General features: G+C 49.1%; 1 protein-coding gene across 1 annotated transcript; it reads left to right on the top strand.

Moving 5' to 3' along the window:
* Positions 1–2,109: 2,109 nt before the first annotated feature.
* On the top strand, positions 2,110–10,138 carry CHRNB2 (cholinergic receptor nicotinic beta 2 subunit). Its single transcript, XM_039363611.1, has 6 exons — positions 2,110–2,891; positions 5,091–5,236; positions 5,611–5,655; positions 6,230–6,339; positions 6,799–7,807; positions 8,697–10,138. Exons 1-6 carry the CDS (start codon positions 2,834–2,836, stop codon positions 8,850–8,852), a joined length of 1,524 nt encoding a protein of 507 aa, XP_039219545.1. The 5' UTR covers positions 2,110–2,833; the 3' UTR covers positions 8,853–10,138.
* The last annotated feature ends 383 nt before the right edge of the window (positions 10,139–10,521 follow it).

Genomic DNA, 10,521 nt, shown 5'->3' with positions numbered 1-10,521 from the left:
AGGCAGGCCGGGTAGGCCTCTAACGCGACGCCGTCGGCATAGAAACGGGCGCTTCCGGCCCCCGGGCGGAAAGGGCGGACGCCATCTTTGAACATAGAGACGCCCCTAGAGATAAGCAACATTACCGGCAAGAGCGGCCTGGCGTCCGGCAACCACGGAGAATGGCTCTCAACGAGGAAAGAAGGACGTCGCTGTTTTATAGCGGCCCCTGCTGGAGGGCGGAAGAAAAGCCTGAGAAAGCAGCAGCTGGATCTCTGTTGGCTTGATCGCTCAGTTTCCGTTGTTCCATCTTCACGCTCCTCAATCTAGAAAAATTGTGAAAATAAATAAATATTATTATTATTATTAATAATAATTCTATATTCTATATTTCATATTCTGTGTTCTATTTTATAATCTATTCTATAATTCTACAATTCTATAATAATCCTACAATTCTATTCCACCCCACTGGGCTGATAGGTGGAATAGAATCCCCAAGGAATTTGCAGCGGATATTTGACTGATTGTAGGCTGCAACCGGCAACCCCATCTTTAAAATTAAAGCATCCAAAACCGGCATCTTCACGTAAAATAACAGCATGACATCTCAATATATTTCAGCTTGGTGGTGCGCTGCCCAGTGTCACTTGTTGCGCGACTGAAATTCGGACGCTCAGCAACTGATTCAGACTTACGACGGTGGCAGAGTCCTGGGGTCATGCAATCCCCTTTTGCAAGCAGCAAAGTCATGTCTCACTTAGCCAAAAAAATTATGGGCCCGATTTGTGGTTGCAAGTCAAGAGAGGCTGGCTCAGAGTCATCCCTCCCCCCCCCCCGGTGTCGAACAGACTCTGGGTCTCCCCAACCCAAATCTGGTGTGCTACGAAACCACACCAGATTGCAAAGGAGTCAGCAGCCTGCCATCTCCCATCTCCCGTTCTGCAAAGGGCTTCTCTCACCCTGTGTGAGAAATTGCCCAGCTGAGTCAAGAAACCACGAATACATCAGATCCATCGTCCACACCCCCTCCAAGTCCTCTCTTTGCATCAAAAAGGAGAAAATTTCAACCTCTGGGATTGCAGAGATCCGCTCGACCCGATGCGTTGCAACAGCTATTGGTGACAACTTTTTTTGGGGGGGGGGCTAACGCTTCAGGGCTCTCCCCCAACATCTCCAGGCACCTTGTTAAAAAACCTCCAAAGCAGCCAGCCCTTTGGGGTTTTTGAATTTGTAAGCTTTACTCTTAAACGCTCTTAGCAACTGTCTTGGGAAATGCCCTTTCGGAGCCAGCTTTTCAGATTCAAGTCTGTCAAAGAAGAAAAAGTGCTAAAAGCCTATAAAATCTCAACTGGATGAGCATGGCCTACTTTTCTGGCAGCCAGAAGAGCTGGTGATGCTCCTGGGCCTAAGGTCGTGAAGGTGCGAAGGGCCTCATTTCCTGCCTATATTAATATTTATGGTTATTTTTCCCCGGCTCATATAGGCATCTAGATAGTCCCTGATTTAGGGCTACAGTCGAGCCCAAACTTTATGTTGCTAAGTGTGTTTTGCCCCATTTTACGACTTTTCTTGCCACAGTGGTTAAGGAAATGTGTTAAATTGTAAAGTGAATCGGGCATCCCCATTGATTTTAGAATAGAATAGAGCTGGAAGGGACCTTGGAGGTCTGCTAGTCCAGCCCCCTGCTCAAGCAGGAGAACCTTTCCTTGTTAGAAGGTTGCAAAAGGGGATCACGTGGCCCTGGGGATGCCACCACCGTCATAAATATGAGACCGTTGCCAAAGATGTGAATTTGGATCACGTGACCCTGGGGATGCTGCAATGGTCATTGGTGTGAAAAACTGTCATAAGTCACTTTTGTGGGGGGTGCTGTTGTAATTTCTAACAGCCACTAAATGAACTGTGAAGTCAAGGGATTCCTGTAGTTCTCTGATTGCAATTCGGTGTTTAATTGATTTTAACCACCGTTCATCCTCCAGCATCACTTATTCAAGGTGGCTTGAATAAACAGATAAACAAACCAACAAAAAAAATCCCTCCGAGGCTTAAACCCCAAGGCTAATTCTACCACATCTGCTTTAAGAAAAAGAAAGAACCATCTCTTTTATCAACTTCCCCTCGTTCGAGCCATTTTAAGGAAGTCCCGTTTAGTCCGCAAACAGCCATTCCTTCCCAGCATCTTTGTCTCTTGATTTGGAGGCCAAAAACACTTTTAAGGCAAACAGGATTTTCTGTGGCGGGGGGGGGGCAATCCCTGATGCATTCCCCCCCCCCGTGGCAGGAGAGGACCGCCAGCTCTTGGGAGGACCCAGGCCAGCAGAAGGAACCACCCCTCCCCTTCCAGCGCCAAGGGGATGGCATCTTCCTTGCTGCGTCAAACAGAGGTGGTGATGCCAAGTCTTTGGAGAGGCTGCTAATGTAGAGAGCCAGAAGCCCAGGCAGGTCCAGGGAACAGCAGCTCGGCCTCCCTTTTTTCTGCGCATTGGGGTGGAGGAGGAGGAGGACGAAGAAGAAGAGGTGGAGGAGGAAGAGGAGGGTCTTTCATCCTGCCCACCGCTGCACGGCACAGCTTCCTGAGACGCTTCAGCACCACAGAGAGCGCAGTGGAAACGCGCTTGGATTTCAGCACCGCGGACAGCGGCGCGGTGGGAAGAGCCCATTTTTTTTTTGAAAAGGCTGGGGAGGGGGAGGCAGACTGGAAGGACGACGCCCCCACCCACCTTGGAGACCCCCTATTTCCCTGCCCTCAACCCACCCTCTTCTCACTGGAGCCTAAGCTGCTGAAGACCCCCCAGGGGGTGAAAGGGGAAGACTGGGGGAGGGAAGGGATGCTCCTTCCGGAAAGAACAAGATGAAGCCATCCTCCATGGCTCTCCTCGCCGGCCTCTGCCTCCTGGGGATCCTGAGAAGTAAGTGTGTGGTTTTCGGTACCCCTTCCGTTCACGTTAATCCAGGCCTTTGTTCAAAATGGGAGGAGGGCCTTCTCGTTTTCCCCTGCCCAGAGGGAGCAGGAAAGGGTAGCATATTCCAATGGGAAGAGAACGGCTATTGTTAGTGGGCTCTGAAACCCCTCAGTGACTCTATTAACTTACGGTGGACTCTAGGACTCTAGCAGCTAGGCCCTCTTTCCCCTTCTCCCAGGGGTTCGAGATGGGAAGGCCATATCCTAAAAAAATAAGAATAGAATAGAATAGAATAGAATAGAATAGAATAGAATAGAATAGAATAGAATAGAATAGAATAGAATAATAACAGAATAATAGGATAGACTAGACTAGAATAAACTAGAATAGAATAGAATAGGATAGAATAGAATAGAATAACAGAATAGAATAATGAAAGAATAGAATAGAATAGAATAATAGAATAGAATAGAATAATAACAGAATAGAATAAGGATAGGATAGGATAGGATAGGATAGAATAACAGAATAGAATAGAATAATGAAAGAATAGAATAGAAGAATAGAATAGAATAGAATAATAACAGAATAGAATAAGGATAGGATAGGATAGAATAGGATAGAATAGAATAACAGAATAGAATAATGAAAGAATAGAATAGAATAGAATAATAGAATAGAATAGAATAATAACAGAATAGAATAAGGATAGGATAGGATAGGATAGAATAGAATAATAACAGAATAGAATAAGGATAGAATAAGGATAGGATAGAATAAGAATAGAATAGAATAAGGCAACCATCCTTAATTTGGGGGGGCAAAGCCAAGGAATTCATGATTCGAGAAAAAGAGAACTGCATCACCTCAACCGGTTTGAACAGAATTTTTTTTTATATTTTATAGCATTGTAGAAAATCATTAACAATTGGATGGAACCTTAAAGGACCCTGGAGGTCTTCTAGTCCAGCCCCAAAGGAAAATGGCTGTCTAACCTTTGCTCAAAACGCACAGTCCCAGGAACCACTTTGTGGTTCAGCTGCTTTCCAGCTCTCCCAGTAACAAAATATCCTATTAACAGTTTGCTTTCAAGTTGGTCTCTGCTCCACTCCCTTCTTTCAGCTAAACGGGCCCGGTTTTCAGACACTTCCTCCTGGGGTGAAGCCCCCAAGCCCCTCACTCTCTTCCTGTCATCCTTCTCATCCCTCTTCCTCCGTTTCCTCCTTTCAAACTGGATCAGAGAGACTCAGGTTTGGTTCCAGTGGCTTTCAGACGAGCTGAAATCCACCCCAGGGCTTTTGATTCCAGCGTTTTTAGCTTTCCTGCCTTGGAAGGATCAAAAACCCCATTGCTGACTTTGTGGCGATTGCGCAGGCGAATTTCTTTAGGCAAAGAGGCTCCTTTCTTGGGGGCTGTAAAAAAAAAGGGGGGTTGGGGATCCTGGCCCAAGAGGTGGATTCCTCAGTATCTTTTCCTGAAATTCGAATGACGCTACCTCTTTTGGCAAGCACAACAGAGAACGACAGGGAGATTACTCACAACGGCCACTGGGGAATTCCAAAGAGAGGAGAATCGGATTGCCGGAGAATATAAACGAACTGTTCCCTGGTTCCCCAAAGTATTTCAGGAAGCTATTTTGAGAAGGGAATTTTGGCTCTGGCCTGATTCTGCCAGACTCTTCTTCACTAACAAGGTCAACGAAGCCTCCAGCCTCGGAGGCAGTCTACCTTCCACCGTTACTCCCAACAGTGAGACGGGTGGCGCAGGCAGCCCGTTTAAGTGCCAGAGGGCTGTGCCAACCCCATTTAGAGCTGGTTAGTAATGGGTCCAGAGAAGGAATAGGAAGCCAGAGAGAGAGAGAGAGAGAGAGAGAGAGAGAGAGAGAGAGAGAGAGGAGGAGAGAACGAGAAATGAGGAGAGAGAGGGAGAGAGGGAGAGGTAGAAAGTGAAAGAGGGGGGAGAGAAAGAGGGAGAAAGACAGAGGGAGAAAGAGAGAGAGAGAAAGAGAAAGAGAGAAAGAAAAAGAAAGGAGAGGAAGAGGAGAGAGAGAGAGAGAGAGAGAGAGAGAGAGAGAGAGATTGATTTCGTATGAAGAGCCGAGTTCTAATCCTGCCCGCATGCTCCAGTTTGGGAGATCTGAATTCGGGGTCCGCAAGAAGAAGGCAGCTTTTACTGGCTTCTAACAGACCCGCGCTTGGTTTGCAGGGGGTCTTGGGACCGACACGGAGGAACGGCTGGTGGAGCATCTCCTAGACCCGTCCCGGTACAACAAACTCATCCGCCCAGCCACCAATGGCTCCGAATTGGTCACGGTGCAGCTAATGGTCTCTCTGGCCCAGCTGATCAGCGTGGTTTGTATCTGTTTTGTTTTCTTTTAATCTTTTTCATAAAGATCTTTAATAAAGATCTTTAATCTTTTTAATAAAGAGCAGTTCTTCCTTCTCATATTTCCACACAACGACAACCCTGGGAGGTGGGTTGGGCTGAAGGAGAAGGAATGGCCCAAAGTCACCCAGGCAGCTTCCATGCCTAAGACGGGACTAGAATTATAACCGCAATTCTCCCCATCAGAGGCTGTTTGAATTAGGGTTCTCAGAAACCTACTAGACTTGGGGGGGGGAACCTGATAATGGGGTTTGTCTACTGTCTGGACCATGTCTGTTCACCCACTCTCTTTTTTGGGGGGGGGGGTATTTCCTATCCTCTCTCCCATTTCTATTTGTAGCACGAACGAGAGCAAATCATGACTACGAATGTATGGTTAACGCAGGTAAGACTCGTCCCTCCTTTTCCAGGCTCACGGAGATACACGTACCTCTAAGGCAGGGGTCTTCCAACTTGGCCCTTTGATGACGTGTGGACTTCAACTCCCAGAATTCCTCAGCCAGCCTGGCTGAGGAATTCTGGGAGTTGAAGTCCACACGTCATCAAAGGGCCAAGTTGGAAGAGCCCCGTTCTTCTAAGGGTTGGGTAAATCAGTTGCACAGAATGATCGATGCGTAAGGACCAGAGGGGTATGAAGGGGGAGGGGACACCTGGAGGCCATCTAGACCAACCCCTCAATGAACGGCAGGATCTGCGAGGCAGAATTCTAAGCAAGGTCTTCTCCACTGGAGTCTTGTTCTCCAGGAGAGAAGAGCCCGGACCTCTCCCGAGGACATCTCTCCCATCGTGGGACCGCTGTTGTTCTCCAGAAGGTCTTCTACACATTCCAACTTGCCCAAGCCAACGTTGAGGAAGGGAGCCCAAAGCCAAGAACGGGAGATGGGACTTGGTAGGTGGGATCCCTCGCAAACTTGAGCGATGGCCTCCAGAGGATGGCTGTGTGGTCTCTACCCCTCCAGGAATGGGAAGACTATCGCCTGACGTGGGACCCGGAAGACTTCGACGACATGAAGAAGGTCCGGCTGCCTTCCAAACACATCTGGCTGCCAGATGTGGTGCTTTACAACAAGTAAGTCGCCAGGAGGGGGTGACTCCTAAGCCAGGAGAGGCTAGAAACTCAGATGAGCCATGGTGGCGCAGTGCAATATTGCAGGCTACTTCTGCTGACTGCCAGCTGCCTGCAGTTGGGCGGTTCGATCCTGACCAGCTCAAGGTTGACTCAGCCGTCTGACCTTCCAAGGTCGGTAAAATGAGGACCCCAGATTGTTGGGGGTCAATACGCTGACTCTATAAACCGCTTAGAGAGGGGCTATAAAGCACCATGAAGCGGTATATAAGTCTAAGTCAGGGATCTTCAAAGTTGGCCCTTTGATGTGGACTCTCAGAATTCCTCAGCCAGCGTGCCTCATGCTGGCTGAGGAATTCTGGGAGTTGAAGTCCACAGGTCATCAAAGGGCCAACTTTGAAGACCCCTGCTCTAAGTGCTGTTCCGGTTGCTACTCGACTTCTGCTCTTCCCCCGTCTCCAGCGCGGATGGCATGTACGAGGTGTCCTTCTACTCCAACGCTGTGGTCTCCTACGACGGAAGCATCTTCTGGCTCCCTCCGGCCATCTACAAGAGTGCCTGCAAGATCGAAGTCAAACACTTCCCCTTCGACCAGCAAAACTGCACCATGAAGTTCCGCTCCTGGACCTACGACCGGACGGAGATCGACCTGGTGCTGAAGAGCGAAGTGGCCAGCTTGGACGACTTCACCCCCAGCGGCGAGTGGGACATCATCGCTCTGCCGGGACGGCGCAACGAGAACCCCAACGATTCTACCTATGTGGACATCACCTACGACTTCATCATCCGCCGGAAGCCGCTCTTCTACACCATCAACCTGATCATCCCTTGCATCCTGATCACCTCCTTGGCCATCCTGGTCTTCTACTTGCCCTCTGACTGCGGGGAGAAGATGACGCTCTGCATCTCAGTCCTCCTGGCCCTCACCGTCTTCCTGCTCCTCATCTCCAAGATTGTGCCGCCCACCTCCTTGGATGTGCCCTTGGTCGGCAAGTATCTGATGTTCACCATGGTGCTGGTCACCTTCTCCATTGTCACCAGCGTCTGCGTCCTCAACATCCACCATCGTTCCCCCACCACACACACCATGCCTCCTTGGGTCAAGGTGGTCTTTCTGGAGAAGCTGCCCACCCTGCTCTTCCTCAAACAGCCTCGGCAGAGCTGCGCCCGCCAGCAGCTGCGGCAGAAACGGCAAAACCAGGAACGGGCGCTGGGCGGCTTCTTCCTCCAAGGAGGGACCCGCTCCTGCACCTGCTACGTCAACCCGTCCACCGTCAAGAAGTTTGCCACCGGGAGCAGCAGCAGTGGCGGACGGACCTTCACCGAAAGTTCCGAAGGGGTCAGTGGATTTCGGGAGCAGCTGGGCCAAGCGGTGCCCCAGCAAGACGCCTGCTGCTGCGGGCTGGAGGAGGCGATTGACGGGGTGCGCTTCATCGCCGACCATATGAAGAGCGAAGACAATGATCAGAGCGTGAGTCAGCCGAGGGGGTCGGTTCTAAAATGAGGACCTCTGCTCCGATGTTGTGGAGAGTCATTCTGGCTTCGTTGGAGGCCGTTCTGAGACTTCTAGAATGCCACCTTGGCTGCTTTAAGAGCGATGGACTTCAACTCCCAGAATTCCTCAGTTAGCAGGCAATTCATGCATAGAATTCTGGGAGTTCGTGTCCACATATTATAAATCGTGCTGGATGGGGAATTCTGGGAGTTGGAATTCACACATTATAAAGCTGGGAATTCTGGGAGTTCAAGTCCACCCATTTCAAAGCAAGCTGGCTGGGGAATTCTGGGAGTTGGAAGTCCATCCTTCTAAAAGGATGCTGATTGGGGAATTCTACAACTTGAAGTCCACACATTATAAAGCAAGCTGGATGGGGAATTCTGGGAGCTGAAGTCCACAGCTTTTAAAGTTGCTAAGGGTTGACAAACAGCATTCTAGAAGTTTCAAAGTCTCTACTAAGCAAGCATAACGTTATGGAGCCAGTTTGATGTAGTGTTGGCTTGGAAACCGGGCGATCGTGAGTTATAGTTCTGCTTTAGGCATGAAACCAGCTGGGTGACCTTGGGTTTCTCTTTTCTTGTCCCAGGCAGGAAACAGTGGCCAAATCTTTCCGGGAAATGTTGCCAAGAAAAATCCATTCACCATTAAATCATTTTCTTTAAAAAAAAAAAACATTCACAAAAAATAGCACCCTAAGCAGAATTTTTTGGCGTGTGGAAAGAAATTGCGATTAGTTTTAGCCTTCCTTTGGCCCAAGTAAGCCAAGATGATAACCATCGCCACCACTAGAGGGCAGTAAGAGGCAGCTTCCAAGCAGATCCACTAGAGGGCGCTAAATCTCAGTCCGTTGTCCCCTTTCTAGGTCAGCGAGGACTGGAAATACGTAGCGATGGTGATTGACCGTCTCTTCTTGTGGATCTTCATCTTTGTATGCGTCTTCGGCACCATCGGCATGTTCCTCCAGCCTCTCTTCCAGAACTATGCCACCAACTCCCTCTTGCAAATAAACCATAATTAGCCCACTTCCGATGGTGGCTAAGAGTGGTCTCCTTCTGCATCAGGAGGGAGAAAGGGACGACCGCCATGGTTCCTCCCAGGGAACACTGTCTCAAGAGGTGACCAAAGACCTTTAACCCATCCATCTCTTGGCCCTTGGTTGAAGGCTAGGGAGACAAGACAACTTGAGGAGGACCTCAACAAGTTCTGGAAGGGGTTCTTTGTTGCTTTGGAAAAGCCTGTTGACCAACGGGATGACCTGGTCAACCAGGTTAGCAGACCTCCTTGGAATGGGGTGTCCAGTCACACATCCCTGCCCTACCGGGACCAGCTTGAGTAGCAAGGAACAGCTAAGTGAGAAATTTCTCCTATTCAAGGTGGTCAAACCATATCCCTTGCTGTCCTGAGGTCCTACTCAGAGGTGGCTCTTGGGGGGATGGCTGGTTTTCCCAAACCCTTTCAGGAACAAGCTGGTCCCATCCAGGATGGAAGACCTCCATTTTGGAGCAGGAGGAGGAGATGCACCAAGGGTGGTGGAGATACCTCCTGCAGTTTCACTGCCTTTGGGCATTTTAGATTAGTCCTTCTCTCCTAAATAAACAAACCATGGCTTAGTTATGGGGTATTAGCTCCCAACTCAGGAAATATATATAGATATATATACAGATATTTATGTTTATATCCATCTTTCCTGGATGTCTCCATGAAGCTGCAGAATGGACTTTGCTGCAGCAAATTAGCTGTTACCGAACGATCTACAGGTAGTCCTCAGCTTAGCGACCACAATCGGAATCAGAATTGACGTGCAAAGCAAGGCGGTGGGTTAAGCCAGCCGCACTCGCTTTTACGACTGTTTTGCTTTCCTGGGGTTGTTAAGTAAATCAAGCAAACCCAACTTTCCTTATTGACTTTTGCTCGTCAGAAGGTCGCAAATGGGGATCACACGACCGCGTGGAATGGGCATTAAAATGCAGAGCCCGATCAGGCGATTGTGGGGCTGCTGGGACGGTCCTAAGTGTGAGGATAAATCGTAACTTTTTCCCCCAGCGGTATCGTGACTCTGAAAGGGTCGCAAAACCAATCATCGTAAGCCGAGGATCTGTATTTGATTTTTTAAAAAATTCTTCTGGCCAGGATAAACCAGCAGGTGAGATTTGCTTACCTGCCCACAGGGATGGAGGTCCAAAAGGAAGAGAAAAAAAATTGATTTAGGCCGAGATCAAAGTCCTTGACCGTCTTCCTGTCCTCTTAGCCTCTCTGACCAATGCTAGCTTTGAAACAACAATAAAATAGATCACATAGACTGGAGGTCTGCCTTTTGATGACTGCTGTTATGGGGTGGGTCTTTGGGGAGGGGGTCCTGTGGGGAAGGGAAAATGGGTGGTGCTCATCCAGGGTGCAATGAAGTCATGGGGAAAAAAAATTCCGCAAGCAATCAAGTTAATTGTGGCCCAGTGGAAAAGCGCAAAGAGTGTGATTGCCGTAAACCAGGGTTTCTCAACCCTGGGAACTTTTTAAGGTGCTTGGACTTCAACTCCCAGAATCCCCAGCCAGCATGCTTTAAGACCCATGGACTCCCAATTCCCAGAAATCCCCTACGCTTTAAGGCAGGGGGTCTTCAAACGTGGCCCTTTGACGACTTGTGGACTTCAACTCCCAGAATTCCTCAGCCAGGGACCCTGGCTGAGGAA

The sequence above is a fragment of the Crotalus tigris genome, unplaced genomic scaffold (genome assembly GCF_016545835.1).
Source record: "Crotalus tigris isolate CLP2741 ecotype Arizona unplaced genomic scaffold, ASM1654583v1 scf7180000019553.37968852642:3898890, whole genome shotgun sequence".
NCBI lineage: Eukaryota > Metazoa > Chordata > Lepidosauria > Squamata > Viperidae > Crotalus > Crotalus tigris.
This window is presented reverse-complemented; position numbering and strand designations above follow the sequence as displayed.

Excerpts from the sequence above, each read along its gene's own strand:
- CHRNB2 (XM_039363611.1), top strand. The coding sequence starts at position 2,834 with ATGAAGCCATCCTCCATGGCTCTCCTCGCCGGCCTCTGCCTCCTGGGG. Across the intron at positions 2,892-5,090 it reads CCTCCTGGGGATCCTGAGAA|GGGGTCTTGGGACCGACACG; the intron begins GTAAGTGTGTGG and ends CTTGGTTTGCAG. Across the intron at positions 7,808-8,696 it reads GCGAAGACAATGATCAGAGC|GTCAGCGAGGACTGGAAATA; the intron begins GTGAGTCAGCCG and ends TCCCCTTTCTAG.